The sequence below is a fragment of the Nycticebus coucang genome, chromosome 9 (assembly GCF_027406575.1).
Source record: "Nycticebus coucang isolate mNycCou1 chromosome 9, mNycCou1.pri, whole genome shotgun sequence".
Lineage (NCBI taxonomy): Eukaryota > Metazoa > Chordata > Mammalia > Primates > Lorisidae > Nycticebus > Nycticebus coucang.
Genome location: NC_069788.1, coordinates 73915764 through 73937983, shown reverse-complemented (window position 1 = coordinate 73937983; position 22220 = coordinate 73915764). Strand labels below are relative to the sequence as shown.

Genomic DNA, 22220 nt, shown 5'->3' with positions numbered 1-22220 from the left:
CTGTCAAAATAATACTAGAGCTCCCCCGCCAAAAAATAGTAACTTAGCCTCAAGGGAATAAAACCAAACCAGAGACTGACTTAACAATGATTGACTAGTACAGGAGAGTCTGCATAATGGAGGTTGATAATCTGTTATCCTGTCTCAGTAATGTTAAAAAAAGAGAAGAGAATATTAAGGGGAAGATTTTGACATAGAAACAAACCTCACTGGAATAAAGTTACTACAGTACAGGGTGTGTTACCAACTGACAATGTAAGATTATCTTCCTTGAGAATGTTTGTGACCAGACTCATGGGGGCTGAAGAATTTTTAATTTATCATGGAATGATAAGCAAGGCGCCTCTGAGGATTTTAACCTTGGAAGGTGCATGAAAACATTGGTAGTTCAGATATGGGGGCTTAGCCTGGAGCAAGGGCCAGTTGGGATGGAACAGTTTGGTTAAACCAGAATCCCACTTGTGAGACCTCCCCTTCCCAGTCTCTGTGGCAAGCTTATCATTCTTAACTGGGTTGTGGACAACCATCAAACTTGTGTATCTGTTGAACTCTCTAAATCCAGGTTTTGGCTTGAACACTATTTCACGTGTGCTGTAAACAGGTTATTTCTTGCCATCTTCACTGCAGTGCCCTGAAGCAAGTGCTGTCTCCCCTTTTGTAGATGAAGAAATTGCAGGCACATTGGCCTCAGTAATCTGTCAGGCCCACAGCACGGCAGACAAGGCCAAGGCCAAGACCTAACTGATGCACCTGGTAAAAAATACAATGAGCTTCCTTCAGATTTAAACAGCTTACTACTTACATAGGTGTGGAAGGAACAGTAGTCAAAGGTGCCAGCTCCCAGTCATCACTAAAGGACAACACTAAAACAAAAGGAGGGAATATCCTCCTGTTTGTTAGGGCTGTCTCTATCAGTTTGTTAGGGCTGTGTTAAACAGCAGAGATGTATTAGTTTTGGAGGCTAGAAGTCTGAGATCAAGGCATTGGCAAGGTTGGTTCCTTCCATGCCTCTCTTCTGCCTTCTGGTGATTTTCTGGCAAGCTTTGGCTCTCCTTGACTTACAGAGCATTATCCCAATCTCTGGCTTTATCTTCATGTGGCAGTCTCCCTGAATGTGTGTCTGTGTCCAAGTTTCTCCCCTTTTAAGGACACTAGTCTTACTTCATTTTGACTTGATTGCCTCAATAAAGACCCTTTCTCCATCCACATAAGGTCACATTCTGAGGTACCGACAGATCTGTGCAGGGGAACACAATTCATCTATAACAGAGCAGGTGATCTCAGTGCAAGTCGTGACAAGTTGTGAAATACCGCGCTGCAGAGGAGCCAGCTGTAGGCTGCTGCTAAAAGGTTTTATGTTCTGTACCTCTGTTCTGAGGAGGGCAAAGCAGGAAGCTTCCTACCTCTTCAGAACCCAAGAAGTGATGAGAAACTGGCTCATGACAGCCTGCCAGGGAAATAGGGAGGTGAGTAGGAGATGGCTCACCGTACCGCCTTGTAGGCCGGAACATGGGAGGATCACAGGATGCAGATGAGCTGCCGTTCAAGTCTTTGGCCACATGGCTTATGTGGATGCGTGCAAGATTGCTAGAGACCCCTTGGAAGAGCCATTCCTCTCTGTCAGATAGCTGGAAAGATGGAGACAGAGTCCCCTCCAGGTCTGATTAACTCCAGGGTATGACCACTGGGGTCTCGAAGTCAAGGTCAGTTTCCCCTGGGAAGCAGACTCTGGATATTATCTTAGTCTGTATAGAGTTTCTATAAAGGAATACTCGAGGCTGGGTAATTTGTAAAGAAAATATATTTGGTTCATGTTTCTGATGGTTGGAAAGTCAAGATGGGGCATCTGCATCTGGTGAGGGCCTCAGGCTGCTTCTGAGAAGAAGGCAAAGGGGAGCTGGCCTATGCAGAAGTCACTTGGTGAGATGGGAGGGAAAATAGGAGAAGGAGGGGCCAGGCACAGTGAGAACTCACCCCCACAGAGGGGCATTAATCTATTGGTGAGGGATCTGTCCCTACACACCAAATACCTCCAACATTGGTGATCAAATTTCAGCTTGAGCTTTGGAGAGAACAAATATCCAAACCATAGTAGAGATGAATGTGCAAACATTTATTATCAGGTACTCTTGGGATCAACCTCTGTGTCAGGAAGGGACAGCAGTGGGATTGGGCAGGGGAGGAGCGAAGCTGGAATGCTCTCACAGCCAACGCCTCACCTGATCCCAAGCAGATCTGATAGTAGGAGGCCTTCAGAGTTGTCTGTGCTACAGAAAGAGGTTTCTTAGTCCAGTCCATAAAAATTAGACTTTTTAAAATTTAAGTAAATGTAACTGCATTGTAAGTAGTTACCACAAGACAAATAATGATGTCTTCATGTATGGTTTTATTATCACATAGTATATATTCTTTACAGTGTAGAGGTATGCAAAGTATACACAGTATAAGGTTGGACAGTTAAGTCCATGAACCCATCCTAAAAAAAGTGCTACATACCTCATTGCTGAATATCACTGCATCACCAGTGATTATCAAACCACATATGTAGATACATATATATATTGCACACTTGATTATCAAACCTGGTATGTAGATATGTTTATATATCATGTTAGTAAAGTATGATTGAGTATTTTTTAACTCTCTTAGGATGGTCAGCTCAACTGTCTATATTTGAACTACATGACACAATTTTGAGTCTAGGTCATAGATTGGATCTTGATTCTGATTCATTGAATGAGTTTTACTGGGTTTGTGAATCCTAGAAGTTCCATGCAAAAACATGTGTTTGTAAAAATACAGACTTCTCTGGAATAAGGATTTGAATCGTTCATCATATTCTCAGAGAGGTCTGTGACCTCCTCCCCAACAAAGTTAAGAAATGTTGTGCAGGGAAACAGACTCAGGTTGGCATTGCTTTGTAGGCTGCATTTTGCCTGCTCCAAACACACAGAAGTGATAGATGAAAATCTAAAAACATAAAATGAAAAAGTCATAATTAAGTCCTCCACTCCACTAAGAAAGATACATCGCCATGGAAAAGAGACGAACATTAAACCTCAGACACTGGGCTCCAGGGTCACAAGCAGGAGGAGACCAGCAGCTTAGCTCTGATGGTGTGTCGGGACTGAAAGAGTCCTGTGGGATGTGCTGGGCCAGAGCGTAGGTTCTGCTGGAAACCAGGGCCCAGGACCACTGCCTGGCATAACCTAGCTTATAAGAAGCTTTAATCCTAGAAAAAAAGCGGACAGAGGCAAGGCAGGCTGCTCGGGAACTGGGATAAGTGCCCCTGTCTCATTAGCAGCAGTATCACCATCGTAGAGGAACCATGACCAGCACATCACCTACAGTCTGGGCTAGGGGTTCAAGTAGAGAAACCACAAAAATCTCTAAGCAGGGAAGAGTAATGAGTGAGGGAAGATTTGTAGTTGTCTCCCATACAAGATGAGCCTGCACTCACAAATTCCAAACCATGTGAAGAACGCTTAGAGCAGCGGTTCTCAACCTGTGGGTTGTGACCCTTTTAGGGGTCAAATGACCCTTTCACAGGGGTCACCTAAATAAAACTTGCATATCAGATATTTACATTATGATTTATAACAGTAGCAAAATTACAGTTTTGAAGTAGCAACGAAAATAATTTTATGATTGGAGGTCACCACAACATGAGGAACTGTATTAAAGGGTCGCAGCATTAAGAAGGTTAAGAACCACTGCCTTAGAGGGTTAGCCATCCAGATCAACAAGCAGAATCTGAATTCCCTGGAGATTAAAGTAAAAAAGCAATCTCAAAAAAAGTCTTGTCATTTTTAAAATGCCATATCCTTATCTCAAAAGAGATCAATAAAGGAATAATAACCATAAAAAATTAAAAAAAAATACAAATTCTAAATAAGAGGGGAAAATAGGCAGAAATGAAATATAAGGAGATATGGAACAAATGATACCAGAATATGAGAAATGAGTAATGGATTCATTGAAATAAAGAAAAACAAACAGTTGAGACTAGACTCAGCTGAAGGAAAAATTAGTAGTTAAGAAGCTATTACTGAAGAATTCACCTGGAATGGTACACAAACTCATAAAGGCAAAAAGCTAAAGTAGGTCAGTTAAGAGAAATGGAAGATAGTTTCAGAAGTTCCATAATATGTATTATTGCAGTTTCAGAAGAGAATAAAAGGAATAGGAGGTAAGTAGTGGCTGGAATTTTTCAGAATTGGAACGAGAAGTGAACCCTTTGATTGAAAGCGTACTCTGAGTACTGAGCAGAATAAATAAAGATAAATGCAGACCTGGCCTCATTAGAGTCAAATTGCAGAGCCTCAGGGATAAAGATACACCGCTTCTAAACTGCCAGGAAGAAAAGACAGATTAGCTGTGAAGAAATAGCACTGGGCTGACAGTAGACTTGTCATCATTACTAATAGGTACCAGGAAAATATTGTCAAAGTGCTGAGGGAAGACAACCGTGAATCTACATTTTTGTGCCCTACCAAATTATTGAAATGTGAGGGGTTTCAGACATGTAAATACTGAGAGAGTTTGCCTCCCATAGCCTTTCATAGAAAAAACTACTGAAGGGTATTTATCTGAGAGACCAAAAGGAAGGTGTCCAGACAGGGAAGGCCACAGGTGGCCCTCTGGATCCCCAAGTGCATCCCCTTGACTCCATCAAACTTCACAGAACAAATCCCTTTTTTAAAAAGTTTGTTATGTAAAATTTGGTTTTGGTCAAAAAGCCACCCGCAAAGATGCAGGAGGCCACAGGTTCCCCATTCCTGCAACTTGTAGGTTAACCAGGTACTGCCATAATTTCACAAGAGAGTCCTGCCTCAGAGACAAAGGAGTTTGCTCCTCACAGCACAGAGGCAGCATGAATTCCTGTTGCAGTTGGTTCTGCTAAGCCCTTAATGTCTTGAGAGTTTGGGGGGCATATGGCTTGGCTGCTGCACTCACATTAGGCTGGTAGCACAGTTGAAAACTCTCTTACGTAAGAACTGGAATCCATTATTTTGTCTATTTATTTGTTTTCCTTCCAATCTTTTAAAGGGGCTGTTAGTAAACCTCCCTAATTTTTGTCTCTAAGGAAAACATTATCTTTATCATTCTAGTGAAGAAAGAAATCTGTTTTCTGCTCCAGAGGTAGAGACTACCTCTGTTTTCCCACACTGTTTGGTATACATAGGTTACTATGAAAGTTTTGAGGCAGACTCACCTGTGCAAATTTCAACTTTCTGGGCTTATTGGTGTTGCTGGGAGGGCTTCATTTGTTTCTGTCCATGTGGCTTTTATCTTTCTTGATTTTTGTGTATATCAGAACTTTCATAAGGACCCACATACAAGCTATCACATTTGTATGGGAATTCCATGAAGAATTGTCTCCCAAGGAAGATGTGGAATGCAGAAGACAAATACAGAGTAAAAAAAAATTTTAACTTAAAATTAACTTGACTTAAATAACATTGTTTTGCATGTGATTAATTTTAAAGATAAAACTCTAGACAACACTGATGAGGAAGATGTATAGTTGGGAAGAGGAGCTGTTAAAGAAAATGAAGTTTCCTGTCTTATTTAGGAGCTGAAATAGAGACACTAGTCGTTTTATACTTTGAAATAATTTATTAAAGGATAATAAATGTATATATTCTTAAAGAATAGAAATATAATTTATAGCTTCTTACACTAAAGAGGGAAAGGTATTTGAATATTTAAAAAATCCATCAATCCAATAGAAGGCAAGAAAGGAGAAAATTTATGACAAGAAAAGGACTAGTTAGCTGAAAGCACAAATGAAGATGGTAGAAATGAAAAATATCAATAATCATAGTAAATATATAGATTAAACTGACCTATTAAACATTTGAAGCCACTCAGTCATCGTGACCTTATTCCAGCATCTTAAGCAGAAGAAAGGGTCAAGGACAGAGAGCTAGCTTCACCAAGGTCTGGTTTCTTTTATTCTCAGCAGACTTGCAGTAACTTTTCATTGATGGAACTGAGGTCATACTGACACCCGCACTGGCTAAGGGGCACAAATGACCATGGTTCATAGATATCAGCCTTGATTAACTAGTCATGACTTCCATTCCCTGTGACCGAGGAGTCGTTGACTTCCCCTCAGATCACAGGACTCCACCTGCTACCTGAACAAAACCTGAGGAGAGTGAGTGTGGAGAGGGGAAGGACAAATGTCTGCCTCAGTGCTCCCTCTCCTATCAGACTAAAAAGAAATGGAGTGGTGGACAGCTGACATCTCTAAACCTGTTCAACTCACATTGCCAACCAAGAAGAGACTAGACTCACTCCTTTTTTTTTTTTTTTTTCCAAAGAATTCCTGAAATAGAGATTACATAATTCCTTTCAGGAACATTTTATTGGGACTAACTAATCTTATTTCTTGGAATATCCACTTATCTTCTGCTTGAACTTTTCAAAATTCATTTAAAAATACAAATTGATACATGTGGTTGGGCTTTTTTAGCAAAGTTCAGAACATTTTAAAACACATAATTATTAAATTTATTAAAAAAGAATATTTGAAATATAGTTGAATAATTGCACTATGAAATGCTGAGGAACAACAACAAAAAATGAAGCTGTTAGAGTTTAAATGAAATTTAGCTTAAGGGGAAAAAAAAACTTAAAAAAAAAACAAAAAATAATTGAAATCAAAGAGATTAAAAATATATTTGCCAAGAAAATAGTAAAACAAAGCTGGTGTAACAATTCAGATTTGAGTCAAAAGCCTTACTAGAGATTAGCAAGGACATAAATACTACTAAAAGGGAAAACCCACCAAGAAAATATAATAAACTGGTATACACCTGACACATTGCTTCAAAATATAGGAAGCAAAGTAATCGAATTATTGGGAGTTTACAAACTCACAGTAATAGTGGAGGGGTTTATTATCTTGTTACTAGAACCTGATAGATCAAGGAAAGCAAGCAGATAAAATATCAAATTTGGGATCACAAATTTTTGCCCAGTTCCTTCCCATTCGTTTAGTTTATAGGTTTTTCTGGCACTGCCGTGGCTGGTTCTGTGTATGTGCCAGGGCACTGACAATAGCTCTTATCCTCTCCTTACTCTTGAATCTAATTTGAACACAACGAAAATTTTAGCATTAAGTATCATGTTCGCTATAGCTTTCTGATAAATACCCAGTTAGGTTAAGGAAGTTGCCTTCTGTTTCTGGTTTGCAAAGATTTTTTCAAATAATAAATAATATTTTACCAAACACTTCCTCCCTATAAAAATCACAGTTTTTTTTTTTTTTATATGTTGGTTAATAGATTATTTTTGGTTTCAAATTATACCCACAGTTCTGGAATACAAATCATTTTGTAGTATTATGTTAATACGCCACTGACTTCTGTAAGGTGAAATTAGTTTAATTTTTTTTTTAAATTCTACTGTGTTAGTCTAATTCTGACTACAAGTTTTAGAGTAGCCTCATAAAATTGTTGGGTTTCTCGCCTTTTGTTTCGTGAAACTGTTTACATACAAAAGGAATTTTAAATATTTGGTGAAGTTATACTGTGAACTATCACTCTAATATTTTTGCTGAAAGGAAATATGATTGGTAATTCAATTCAGTACATAGTCGTTGATTTAAGTTTTTTGTTTTGAGTGAAATATCCATCAAAGTTTTCAAATTCATGTTATTAAATAGTTCATAATATTCACTGTGATTTTCGAAGTCTACCTATAATTTTGATGCCCTTTTCAATTCTTTTATTTGCTGATATACAATTGAAGCTCTAGCTTTTTTCTTTTCTTTTTTTGAGACAGAGTCTTACTTTGTCGCCCTCAGTAGAGTGCTGTGGCATCACAGCTCACAGCAACTTCAAACTCTTGGACTCAGGAAATTCTCTTGCCTCAGCCTCCCAAGTAGCTGGAACTATAGGCACCAGCCACACCGGGGTCTCACTCTGGCTTAGGCTGGTCTTGAACCTGTGCTCAGGCAATCCACCCACCTCGGCCTCCTAGAGTGCTGGGATTACAGGGATGAGCCACCGTACCCAGCCCACTAACCCTTTTTAATTAAAAAGAAAAAATTATAGAGAGAATCAATAAAAAGTAATTAATAGCCAGCCCTCTGTATCTTCTATATCCATAGGTTCTACAGATTCAACTGACTGTGGATCAAAAATATTTGAGGGAAAAAAATAACAATAGAACAATAAAAATGATAAAATTTTAAAATACTGCATGATAACTATTTATATGCCATTTATGTTGCATTCAGTATTATGAGTAATCTAGAGATGATTCAAAGTGTACAGGAAGATGTGCCAAGGTTATATACAACTGCTATGCCATATTGTTTAAAGAACTTGAACATCTGAGAGTTTTTGTATCTCCTGGGGTCCTAGAACCAATCCCCCTCAGATACTGAATAACTGCTGTATGTGGTTGTCTGATAAAATTAATAAAGTGTACATTCCTCTGTTTAAATCCAGAAAAGAAGTAAGAACATACGAATACTATTAGATGTAATTTAAGATCCTTTCCAATTATAAAATTCTATGATTTTATAATTACAGATTATCAAGTTTCTACCAGGTTGCTTTTCGTCTTTGTCATCCCATATGGTAAACCCTTGGAAAGTGAAGGATGGAAACAAGTCTCCGGGTCTTACTTGGCTCATGTGCTCATTCCCTGGTTTAGTTACAGGAGAATAAACAGCTGAACTGATTGACTCTAATGTAGACATTGCTCACACAAAGCAGTGCCATAGTGAGCCTCAACTGAACGCCTACAGTGTAATGGGGACTGTGATTCAGAGGTGAAACTAGACACATACCCTGTCATCAAAAATGGCAGCATGGGGGCAGACAGACATGAAGTTATGCAAACGATAATGATGAAAAGCACTATGCAAGAGAAGGATAGGGCTGCAACAGGGGACCGCTAGAGCATGGGAGGATGACGTGAACATGGTATCTGAGGGTCGGAACTGGGCTAGAGAGTGGGAAATGATATTGGGGAGAAGTAGCTCGGTGTGTTCAAGAAACCCAGTGAACTAGATTGACCTGAGTCTGGAGAACATCAGAAAGAGATAGAAACTTTGAGGAATTGGGGGATTATCCTAGGAGTAACTGGAAGCCATCAGATGGATTTAGACTGCTGGTTAAGCCCTGAAAAGCCTGCATCTCAGCAGATCAGCAACCACTGATCTGTAGTCATCTTACTTTCAAAACAGAATTGTATTTTTCTCACTCAAAAAAGTAAGGGCCGCTAGTAGATATCCCACATCTGATACCTACCAATTAGTGGACTTATTTATTCTATTCACTTAAACCACAACTTTAAACTTTTAGATTTGTTAGCCTGAAATAGGTTTCTAATACAAAAATTGTCTGGGTTCTTTTTAATTCCATGGTTTTAAAAAATGTATTTACTATAGTGTGTATTTTGAAAATGTCTTGGAGGGATATGTTTTGGCTGATGGCCTTATTATCATATTGACTGAAGACACAGAGGCTTGGTTAGTGCACCTTCCCCCATTTCTCTGTCACCTTACTTCATATCAGAACCCATGTTGGATTCATGGATTAATGGAAGAGGAGATTTCATTCTAATTCTAACAATTCTAATTCTTAACAATCCCAGTCTCTAATCTATAAATCTCTCTAAATTTCTATATTCTTTAAGGGTCAAAAAGATATTGTCAAAAGGAAAAGCAATTTATGAGAGACCAAACTCCTATCATCTCCTATTGTTACATTAACTCCTGGGTCACTTATCACAGCATTGTGACTTTGCTCTACCAGAGAAAACAGGGCATGTTTTGCAGGAGCTGAAGTGTTTTGTCAACAGCACCTAGATGGTAGCTTTATTGTGTTTGTTTGAAATGTGTGTTCTAAACTGATGCATTTGTTTGACAACTTTATTGACATTTCAAGTTGAATAATCATTTATGTTTGAGTATTTAGTTCTTTAGAGGTTTTGCCATTTAAAAGTTTTATGCTTTTCCTGATGCATGATTTACCAAAGATTTATAGTGGTATCAGACTTGACATAAATTTGCCCTTCTAAAAAATGTATAACTTTATCAGATATCTCCTTAGGTTTCATAGTTATATAAATGAAACTTTTTTTTTATTGTGGCAGTAACTTATAGACCAAAACCTATATATATAAGGAGATGTAAAGAGTTGTGATATTATATATATGTGTGTGTTTATGTGATACTTACATAAACAAATGTAGTAATTTATAAACATATCTAATTTTAAAAGTCTATTCAATATAATGGTGAACCGCTGAGTTAATAACCTAGAAAAATAGAATAAAGTGGGACAAATGGCTATATTTGTGTTTATCACATCCTTAAAGGCATAATTTGAAAAATAACTCCTTAAATGACTACTTATCAGTCATTTACTTTATACCAACAAATAATGGCATTTACTAAATGAAATATCAAATTTGATAGGCTCTTTTTTATTTTTTTTTTTGCTGAAATGGCTTCCTGAAAGTATCACAAGAAGTTAATGAATTATGTGTTAATTAAATTTGAATTTTTCTCTAGTGAAAAAACTGAAATATGATATATTCAAGTTACTTCATACTAAATTGAACATTCATGGTGATATTAATATAATACATGGTAATGTTACACATGAATGTGTTAAGAATCTATAATATTCATCATGGAATTTACTAATTTTGCATATTGATTTATCTTTTAAGTTCATTTTGTTCCTGAAAGTTTAAACGCTGAAATAATGTTTTATCGGCAGTTCCTAATTAGCCGAGGGAAACTTTCTATGAAAGATTTGAACATTCTCATGCAACTAACAAGTCCATCCATCTTTTCTTCTCTTGTTTTGTTAGCCTCTTAGCAAATACCCTGCTGTGATAAATGACATTTCATTCTGGTTGCCTTCTGAGAATTACGCAGAGAACGATTTCTATGACTTAGTCCGGACGATTGGAGGAGACCTGGTGGAAAAGGTTGATCTTATAGACAAGTTTGAACATCCAAAGTAAGTGAAAAGTTTTCTGATTTTTATCCTGTGTGACAAATGTCATATGGTAAAATTTTGCTGAAACTCAATGTGCCTGAGACAGAATGTCTTCTCAATTCGTAGGGAATGTGAGCTTATCAGAAAATTCTTTTATATCAGTTCTGTCTGGAAATCTTTCTAAAATGCATTTTCCATTTTTCCTCCCTTAGTAAAGAACGTATATGAAACAGAATGTTGTAAAGATCTTGCGGTTTTTCAGTATTGTTTGTTGAAGTGATTTCTTACCATATCATGTTCTAGGTACAGCGGAAATGAGGCAGAGAAAGCAGTTTGTGGAGTGAAGGCTGTTTTGTTGGTCTCTCATATTTATTAAGCACTACCACAGGCCCAGACCTAGATTACTGGGTCCCAGGAATTAAGTGTGTGCCAGACGGTCTTAGCTGTCTACTTTCTTAAAGCTTACAGTGGGAGAGGCAGATATTAAATATATAATTACATGCTGTGTAGTATCATGAGAGAAAAATGCAGTAGGTATAATTAAAGAACTCATTTCAGTTGGGGAGTCCACGCAGGCTCCTTGAGCCACGTAAGCTGGGAACAAAAGTGTGATACAGAAGAGAGGCCCAGGGGCATCCCAGGGAGCACGCAGAGCCCTGGGGGGAGGTAGCCAAGGACACACGGCAGCTGGAGGAGTTAGGGGAAGGGGCATCAAGTGGTGACTGTTGGGTAGAGATGTGTTTCCAGGGGCAGGCAGTGCCAGAACAGGCACCATCTGAAAGTTGGAATTTTGTCCTCTTTGAAGTTGGAAGCCACAGAAGGATAGGAGTGGAAAGATGAGAGGTGTGATTTCATGTACCTTTCTGACTTGTCACCCAGAAGGGGCATCGTCCTTCTCCCTTCCCCCCGAGTTGTCATTGGCTTCCACATTTTGCACTGTCATTCAGATTTCCACCTTTTCCCTTCTTTCTTTTTTAAAGCCTTTCTTCTTTTGATAAAGATGTTCAGTGCTCACTGCCAGGTCTTTTGCCTCAGTTTCCCCAGTTATCTGAATGACTAAAGTTCACCCTCTGAGAAGTCTGCTTAAGGACTCAACTTGTGGAAGCAATATTCCCTGAGCTCTTTTTACGCGTTCCAAACTGCTTATACTTGAATGACAACCTGGTTGGATGTGGCTTGCCTTTTCTTTCTTCGAGGATCTTCTAAGTGTTGCTCCAGTTGTCCTCTGGAGTTTAATTTGATATAAAGAAATCTGAGGCCAGACTTGATCTTTTAGCTTTGTGTCCTAAAGGATTCTTTATCTTTAAAGTTTAATAACTTTCTCGGGATCCACCTCAGTGTTAACCTTTTTCCCTGGGATATGTTGTTGTCTGTCACGTATCAGATTCGGCTGCTTTTATTTTAGGAACGTTTTCCTGGATTGTGTCCTTAGGGATTTGTTCTGACCCATTGTTCTGTTCTGTTTCGTTCTTCAGGGATCCCACTTGGGCATGCGTAGGCGCTCCATTGTCTGACTTCTGTACCTGGTGTTTTCTCTCTAACGTTCTGAAGCTCTATTTCCACCTCAGTCGGTATGCTGCACTCATTCTGTCTTTCTGTCCCTTACTGCACTTTCTGCTCACTTCTCCCGTGTGCACCTTCCATTTCCATCTGCAGTTACTTTGTTTTTCACCCTTTTCTGAGTTCTGCAAGCTCACATTTCACTTCCTTCTGTTTTCTTGCCATCTCTCCTCTAAGTTATTTCTGCTTTGTCATCTTCCTTCCTAAAGAATTTGCTTCACTTAGTTTTTAAAATTCATTGTAAAATATTTAGCCAGAAATTTCATATGCTCCAGTGACAACATTTTTCTGTGACTTTTCTGTTAGTAAGCCTTCCTGTCATTTTCTGCACTTTTCCCCCCTTAACTCTTTTTTAATAGCTCTATCAATCGTATACATACATATGATTGCCTTTTTCAATGCATTGAGTTTCCTGAACCAGCTATTTGCACAAGATTGGGGGTTGGCATAGCAGGGAGGGTTGGGGCAGTCATTCAGCCTAGCTTGTTTTCACACCCTTCAGGCTTTTTCTCCACTGCCAAGAAACCAACTCTTTCTTTAAATATGACTCATCTCTTTGATTTTTTGTATAGGTCTGCCTCCCACCCCAAATCTACACTTGTTTGAAACAGATTTACCTTTGCTTACCCCAGTATCAACACTTGCTTATAGGTACTTTGCACTTGTAACCCTTTCCTCTGCTCTGGGGTGGGGGCGGGGGGGACACCTATTTTTGCTAGCATTTTCTGAGATATGCCCCTCTGTACTTCTTCTCTTCACCGCCTCCCATTTGGCTCCTACTTGATTTCAGCAGCTGTTGGCAGCCTTTAAATATATTTTGGAACTTGCAGATAATATCTGTCTCCTAACTTTACAGAAAATAGAATGTATGGGGTATCCTCGCTCCTGATGCTACTGAGTGCCAATGCAGCCCTAGACTTTAATGTGAGAGAGAAATTTCCATGAGTTTCCAGGTTGATACTGAAAGTCTGGTTATTTATTTCTGAAGAGAAAGAAAAATATTGGAACAAGACTGATTACTAAGCACTAACTGATGCATCAAAGGCATATGTCTTCCCCCCCCCCATTTCTTTTTAATAAAAGATGAGTATCCCTTACCTAAAATGCTTGGGACCAGAGCATTTCAGAGTTTGGATTTTTTTGGATTTGGGAATATTTGCATATACATAATGAGATATCTTAGGGATAGGACCCAAGACTAAACATGAAATTCATTTGTTTCAGGTATCACCTTACACAAATAGCCTAAATGTAACTTTAATAATATTTTTAATAATTTTGTGCATGAAATGAAATTTGTGTACATTGAAACATCAGAAAGGAAAAGTGTCATGTCAATGTTCAGAAAGTTTCATATCTTGGAGCATTTTGATTGTGGGTTTTCAGATTAGGGATCCTCAACCCATATATAGAAAACTCTCTGGAATCAAAGATTCAGAATTAACTCTTAATTTTTGATTTCACAGTCTCTTGCCCTCTGATATGGACTTAACTCCACACCCTGCCTCTCCTGCGATAGATGAGGCTCAGTGTAGGGGGTAAATATTGAGTCTTTCTGACTTGCAGAGATCTAGGCAAATGCTCAATGGGCTTAGTAACTGGAGAGATATGCAGTGGGAGTGGGGGAGTGTCTGGGTGCTGTGGATCCAGGGCAGATTAGGCAGACAGGCAGTTCATTAAAAAAAAAAAAAAAAAAAAAATCACTGGCTTGTATTAGAAATACTCAACTGATGGAGACATTACTTCTTTTGATTAACCTGGATAGAGTTGAAGAACATTCTCCCTAAAAAGTAACATAAGAGTCGAGAAGCAAGCATCCAAAGTACCTACCCTCTCCTCCCAGCTCCTGGTTTGACAGGGGAGGTACACTGATACCCCCAGGCCAGTTCTGTTTGTAGACTCCCTCCTTGTTCCTGAGGCTGCAGCTCACTTGCCACATCCTATTTATACAGTCATAGACAGGGTTTCCTGAACCTGTGAACTGGCAGTCAAAGCTGGGGTGCCAGAGGTGAGCACTCCAAACTGTAGGTCTCTAAAGGTGACCCTCAACTCTTTTCATCCCTACTTGGTCTTCCTAACAGTTATTGTCCCTTTGTGACCTATCACTTGCAGTTTTAAAAATTTGGCATATGTGGGTATAGTAGAACACTTGTCACCATGTTTAAAAGAGTTCTCTAGACAATCTTCTCCATGAGAGTTACCGGCTTCTGAGTGGGCTGAGTCATGGGCATTGACCTGGTCACAACTGCCCATTGTGTGTGCTGTCATAGCATTTGGTGGGCCAGTACATGTGAATTCTCCATTCTTCCTCCTCTCCTACAGTCTCCCTCCCTTCTTTGTTTCTCCCGTGTGTTCCTTTGTTCTTCTTTGTCAAACTACGGCCTACAGAAGTGCTAGTGAGATTTGCCCATATCCTTTAATGGAGAATGTCTCATGTTTCTCATGAAAAATGTTTCTTAAAATTGTGCTTGATTTTTGTGATATGGCTATTGGGGGGAAGTGCTGAGAGGATGTCACAGGGAGGTGTATTGGTGGGGCCTCTTGTGGTCCCAAGAAGCAGAGACCCACTTGTTGGAATAAAGGAAAAGCTGGACAAACAGCCATGCTTCAGTAAGAGTAGGAACTGAGGCAGTTTAAACTAACTCTTTCCATGTGTCCGCCTGTTGAAGTGTATTCCATTTCACTTTCCATTGTCTGCCTATTAAAGTGTATTCCATTTCACTTTCTCACACTCACTGTCTCTTTCCCCACCTTCCCACCTACCTTTCTGCTCTTCTTTGCCTTGCACAGACTTCAGAATACTCTGCCCAACCCGAGTCCATGTGACCTTTAGTTTCCAGCAATCAGCACCAACTCCTCATCTCTCATCTGATCGACATTTTCAACAAAGGAGTCTAATTAACACAAGCCAACTTATCCTACCAGATGAGATGCCACTGGGCAGCCAGTGGACAGGGACCACATGGGTCAGGTAGACACATCAGTAGGTTTACTGCTTGTCCGTGTCCTTCTTTGTTTTCTTTTTAACATGAACTAAGTAGCTTCTAATTCAAGCACTATCATTTTTAGACTTCCTTGAACTTCAGGCAAAGAGATGTCCCATAAATAAAATTTACAAATTGATTCTTGAGTTCCTGTGTCATGGAAACATTGGGTTATTTGCTGTGGGATCGTAAGGATGTTGATGCTAGTTCCTAGCTTTTATGGAGCTAACTAACATGTGAAAAGTGAAGTAGCAATAAAAAGCAGAAGGCAACAGTGAGATTGGTTAAGCCTAATGAGTGGCCTCATGAGAAACTCAAATGAGTTTCTTGCCCGTAATTGATGTTCAGGAAACTTTCATTGATTGAAATGAGAGGTTCGTATCTAAGGCTGTAGATTCAGAGGAAAGAAGTCTGAGAAGGCCTACCAAGGAGGCAGTGTAGCCAGCTCTGTACGTTTGTCTGTCTTCTGATAACTGTGAATGAGATGTACAATCCTGATTCTAGTTAATGTGAGTAATCTACTTTAATAGAAATCCTCTGTTTCCACAAACTGTTGACAAGACACACTCACTCACAGTAGGCATTTTAAGACAAAAGGGATTGACTTCAGACTACACCTAAATCAGAACTGGGAACCTCTGAGGACCTGAGGCAGGTCTGAGGGCCAGAGAACCTCTGTATCCAGATACTTCTCGCTCTGTCCCTCTCCTTCCTTCTCTTGGCCGGTTATATCCTTCACTTCTCCACTCAAACACACACGTAACATCACTGCATTGCCTTACAGTCTTTTCTGCCCATGATGCCCGTTATCTAAGTACAAACTGTGGAAGGAACTAGCCTACTTGAGCTAACTACAGTCACGCATTTTGGGTAGAGCTCTTTGCACCAGGCTGCCTGCGGGGCTTCTGTGTAGTCTGTGGATAGACTAGGTTAGGTTAAAATTAATTGTTGGGCCAGGCACAGTGGCTCAGACCTACAATCCCAGCACTTTGGGAGGCTGAAGCAGGAGAATCGCTTGAGGCCAAGAATTTGAGACCAGCCTGAACAACTTAGCTAAGAGCTAGTCTACAAAAAAATTGGTGGGGCATGGGGATGCATACCTGTAGTGGCAGCTACTTGCGAGGCTGAGGCAGAAGGGTCACTTGAGCCCAGGAGTTTAAGGTTGTTGTAAATTATGATGATATTAAAAGGTAGGTCCTAAGGACTCTACCCTCAGGACTCTGCCTTTAGGAATTAATGCCCTTCGAAAAGGCTTCAGTACAACAGGCCCTTCCATCTCTTCCACCTGGGTCAGCTAGACAAGTCAGTAGGTTTGCTGCTTGTCTGTACCCTTCTTTGTTTTCTCTTCAACCTGAACTAAGGACAAGAGGACACACCCTTCATACCTCTTGCCTTCTTCACTCTTCAGCCATGTGAAGATGGACAAGAGGAGCCATCTGTGAAGTAGAGAGTAAGTCTTCACCTGCTGGCACCTTGATCTTGGACTTCCTGACCACAAGGACTATGAGAAATCAATTTCTATTGTTTACTTAGTCTAAGATATTTTGTCATAGCTCATTTCCATCTTCCCACAGTGTTTATATTAGTGAAGGAAGGTTCACTAGATAATGCTTGGTGGATGGTTAATTAATCCTTCTTTGTTGCTTAGAAAAGCTTTTAGTAAATGACTAGAAGTAGTTTATGACACAAGAAGTCATGTAATTTATGTAAATATAATTTAGTGGAAAGAGCTCAGAATTTAGAATCGGAAGTCATTAGTCGAGTCCTGACTTTCCACATCCTAGATGTGTGATGTTGGGCGTCTGTGAGCCTCAGTTTCCTCACCTACCACCAGGAGTAATAATATCATTTGTAATGGTAGCTATACAAATTAGATGATGCTAAATAGGCGAAACTCTTTGAAAATTACATAGAGTTCTAAAAAATGTGTTAACTATGAGAGAAAAAAACAGTAACTTTCATAATCAATCTTTGATCTTTAAAATAAAGAATAACGTCTGTAGAACTGGGAGTCTTAGATTTGGCAGCCAAATACATATAACTGAGAAGTTCTGGTAATGAAAGGAAACAAAATGAGGCTTTGTATAAAATTATCATTCTCTGAAATGATGCACGTTCTTCCTGCAACTTAATGAGCAAATATTAATCTGAAAATATAAAAGTACTTTGTAATGTGGCATAGATGCTGGTCAGCAGAACTATGTAGCCAATTTGGGCATTCTCTGGGTCCTGTGTTGGGAAAATGCTGTGGATGGTAGCAGGTGGGGTGACATCTCTGGTGTGCAAAGCATGCCCTGGTCTTATTTCTTCTGACAGAGCCAAATAAGTGCGGTTATCTGAACTTAAAGATTGCCCAGCCATGAAAAGCGAACAACAGCTAATCTTGAGAGAGCCGTCAGTACAGGGAGCTTGTCAGAAGTTGTGTTTCCTTGAAATTGACAGCTTGCAGTACCAGGATGATGGCAGAGACATCGGCCACTCCAGAGTGCTCCTGGCTGTGGCCCTTTGCTTTTCCATTTGTATGGCAGTGCTGGTGGGGTGAGTATAGGAACTTTTGTTGTAGTAGTTCAGACATCCCCAAAAGCAATTCTTAAGAACCGATTTTAGCCTGGATATGTTTTCCGTTCCCTCCTTCCCCAAGCCGTCTTGCTACAGCTTTCCACAGGGGTGCCTCTCACCCCTGAAACACAGCAGCTCTGTTTGTCACCAGCATTGGACAAATCAAATCACAGTTAGTCTAGTCCCCAAATACCTTGTTCCACACCACCACCACCTAGCCCCACACGTGGCCATTTGCCCAACGATTCTTTGGGATTCCCTTCAGCATTGCCCTGGGCCAGCCCCATGAGGGGCATCTTGGAACAGAGCAGTGCAGAGGCAGAGGGATGGCTGCATGACCTGGAGGCGAGCACAGAGAGAGGCTGGCACTTAAGGAACTGTATCCTCAGAGACCTGCTCCAGCTCAGCACACCTTCAGAAAATTACTGTGGAAGCCACCCTTTCCTTTTTTGACTTCCAGTTAGCAGTTTTCAAGGAGTTCTTTGAATATTGTCCTCACTTGGCATCCCATGAACCTTTTTGTAGTTTAGAGATTGGACACTGCTTCTGAGATGTGAGAGAGAGTAGCTCACATCCTTTGATGTTTCTCTGCCCCAGCCCTGACAGCAGAGATCTCGTTAAATCAACTTAAAGCACCCTAAGAGCAAGCTACAAGGAGGAAGTAAGTTAAAGAATCGCTGGGAGAAATAGGATGGGGAGGCACAGCCCCATACCATCGTTCTGGGTAATTTTTAATGAGACTCTAAATTGTTTGGGGTCTTTGAATCTGTTATCACAGTCACAAGATCACTCCTTTCCCGGCTGCCACCCAGATTTGATGTCCACAGCCAGCAGCAGTGTGAGTCCACCCACCCCACCTTCTACCCACGTGAGTTCTTGACTTCTTCTTCCCACCCCACACATGGCTCGGCTTTAAGCATACCTGGCCTGTACGGTTAACGATACTGTCTTAGGAACCAAGACATTTATGAATTCAGATACTTCCTGACCCTGCACAAACTGCAAGGGACAGTTAACCTAATTGTAGATTTTGGAGTTAATCTACAAACCTGTGATATGCAAGGGAGTCTCAAGGACATGCAGGTGAGACCTGTGGGAGTCACTCTTCAAAAATCCATATTTCTAAACAGCAAAAGTGGGCCTAACAGACTTGGTCCTTACCTTGGTGGTCTTCTTCTGCACGAGAAACAAGCTGGGCTTCAACATCACACTTGGCCGGAGCCGCAACCCACATGGCAGTGCAGGCTGGGGCAGCTCCTTGCCTCTTGGGCTAGTCATTTTCTTTAAGTTGGTCATAACTGAGGCTCAGGTAGCAGCCAGGAGGGTGTACCAAAGAAGGCAGGGGGCATGCACATGAGGGATAAGATGGAGCGGGGGAGCAGGGACGGTTCAGGGGAGGCTTATGGCCAGTGATCCAAGATCCAGGGTGTCTCTTTTATGAGGGATGTTTGGCAGAGGGCTGAGTGGTAGCGGATACTGTGGACCTCTGTGACAGGGCAGGCAGGTGGTCACAGAGAAAGTGGCTTAGGGACCTGTAATCCCATCACTAGCAGAGTGGAGTCTCCTAGGTAAGGCTTAGTCATTGGGGAATGTGGAAGCCACTTTCCAGGGACGTGAGACCCAGTATTGCAGCAGAGTCATCAGTAGAACTGTCCCATGCTCTGCTGGTGGGCTGCTGGTGGGCTGCTGGCCACAGCTCCTGATCTTCTGCTTCTGAAGGTTGGCATGGTGCCTGGAATCAGAATGAGCCTGAATCTCAGACATGGGGTGGTGGGATAGTTAAATTAGAAAATGTAGGAGTTCAGCAGCTCTTTACAGGGACTTCAATTTTTGTTTTGTTTTGGTTTTGGTGTGTTTAAAAGTTTATGTCTTCACAGTGACCTACTTATTCATGTGTAGTTTGGAGCCAGGGAATGTACTGTCATGACTGCAATTTAATTGGGTATCTAGTGAAAAAAAAAGTAAGGTAGAATGTTCCATGAGATTTATGAGAACAAAAGGACAACTCAAGGCAACATAGTACAAATAAGGGAATTCCTACATTTTTAGCAGGAGCCCCTGAGACAAGGAAAAGGCACTCATCAGACATTCAGGAAATGATTCTACAAATTCAAATATCCCCAACCTCTGGGTGCAGATGAGGGGACATAATGTTCGTGCTCAGATATCAAGTCACCACCCACCTACTCCCACAGATCCCTGTCTCTTGCAGTCCACCCTCTTCATGTGTTTGTGGAAGTCCCAGAGGGTGTCTGTAGCAAGCTTACTTCCTTTGGACATGACAGAAACTCCCATTAGATGCCCAGGAAGCAGCGCTGGGGCTTTAGGCCCTGTTGGGGTCCTGTGGCAGTTCAGATTTGTGCACAGCTGTGCCTTCCCTCCCTGGTGTCAGCTTGTCACCTGGGACGCAAGCAGCTCAGCTTTGATCCCTACCTTTCTCTCTACTTTGCATATACTCCCCTCACCCCCAATCCTCCTTAAGCTTTCACCTCCAGGGAAGCACATACAAATAAAGGCTTAGCGATTTCATTTTAGACCTAACCAAATCTTGCTTTAGACTAAAATCTCTTTCATGGGAGCACACCATTCAGAAACGAGAACCAAATCAGCACAATGCCAGTTGTCTAGTAATCTTTTGTGAAGATAACTACCGTCATGCATTACTTTATGACAGAAATTTGTCATGAGGAGATTTTCATTGTCATGCAAACATTATAGAGTGTACTCACACATACCTCGGTAGTATAGATAAGTAGGGTGAGGAACCTGCAGCCTTAAGGCCACATGTGGTCTTTGGGTCCTTAAGTGTGGCTTTTTAACTGAATCCAAATTTTACAGAACAAATGCTTTTATTTTTATTAATACTTTATTTTTGAGACAGAGTCTCAAGCTGTTGCCCTGTGTAGAGTGCTGAAGCATCACAGCTCATAGCACCTCAAACTCTTGGGCTTAAGCGATTCTCTTGCCTCAGCCTCCCAAGAAACTGGGACTATACATGCCCTCCACAACACCCAGCTATTTTTCTGTTGCAGTTGTCATTGTTGCTTTAGCTGGCCCAGGCCAGATTTGAACCTTCCAGCCTTGGTATATGTGGCTGGCGCCTTACCCGCTGAGCTATGGGTGCGGCCTATCAATACATTTTGTTGGTCTTTTATATTCTGATTTTATTTTTTAAATGAACGTATTTAAAATATCAAACAATAAAATAAGTTTCAATGAAATAATGCTCCCAGACTGACCAGAACGATTAGAACATTAGTAAGCCGTAAGAGCTAAATTGATGGCTTCTGTGCTCATAATTTAGCTCTAACTTTACCCTGCCTGGCTGGCATCACTACCACCTGAGGCTGGTCGGTGAGAATTTATGGGGGTCGAGTACTCCAGTCTGTTATCAGCCTTTGAATTACAATATTGTTTCTGCTAAAAATAAGATTTGCTTGCTTTGTGATACTGCAGTATCAACATTAAAGAAATTCAGCGCTCGTCAGGATTATAACTCTCGTAAGGACCACAACTATTGTAAATGAGAGGGAGAGGTATGACAGGTTGTATCGCAGAAGTTACAAGATAACCCAACTATAGCCCAAGAATATGGGGAAAGGGCCAAGAGAGGGGAGGGGGAGGTTAGGGTGGAGGGAGGGAGAGTAATGGGTGGGGCCACACCTATGGTGCATCTTAGAATGGGTACAGGCAAAACCTACTAAACGCAGAATACAAATGTCTACATACAATAATTTTAAAAATGCCAGAAGGCTATGTTAAACAGTTTGATGAAAATATTTCAGATTGTATATGAAGCCAGCACATTGTACCCCTTGACTGCACTAATGTACACAGCTATGATTTAATAAAAAAAAAAAAAAAGCAAACGCATTCTTTCAAGCAACAATAAGACCTGGAAATAATGCACCTGAAGCACCTTATGAAGTAGGTTATATACCTGGGGGGGTGAGGGGGGGCATTCAGTGATGTGGAAATTGTGAAAGAATGCACTTTTGAAGTTATAGGATGCTTAGATTCCGGTAAGTTTTAAAATGCAAACAACTGCCTTTTTCAAGGAGAACCGTAACTGACAGGTAGCATAAATTAGTCTTCTATATAACAGAACTTCATGTAGTACTTCAGAAAGAAAATATACATT

At 40.5% G+C, this 22220-nt stretch overlaps 1 protein-coding gene across 5 annotated transcripts in view; it reads left to right on the top strand.

The window, feature by feature from the left end:
* The window catches only part of FARS2 (phenylalanyl-tRNA synthetase 2, mitochondrial), a 523237-nt gene that overhangs the window by 361107 nt on the left and 139910 nt on the right, over positions 1–22220 (top strand). For all 5 annotated transcript variants that reach the window (XM_053602315.1, XM_053602317.1, XM_053602313.1 and 2 more), the window contains one exon: positions 10846–10997. In XM_053602315.1, the coding sequence (XP_053458290.1) occupies positions 10846–10997 (152 nt within the window). The remainder of the gene's footprint in view (positions 1–10845; positions 10998–22220) is intronic.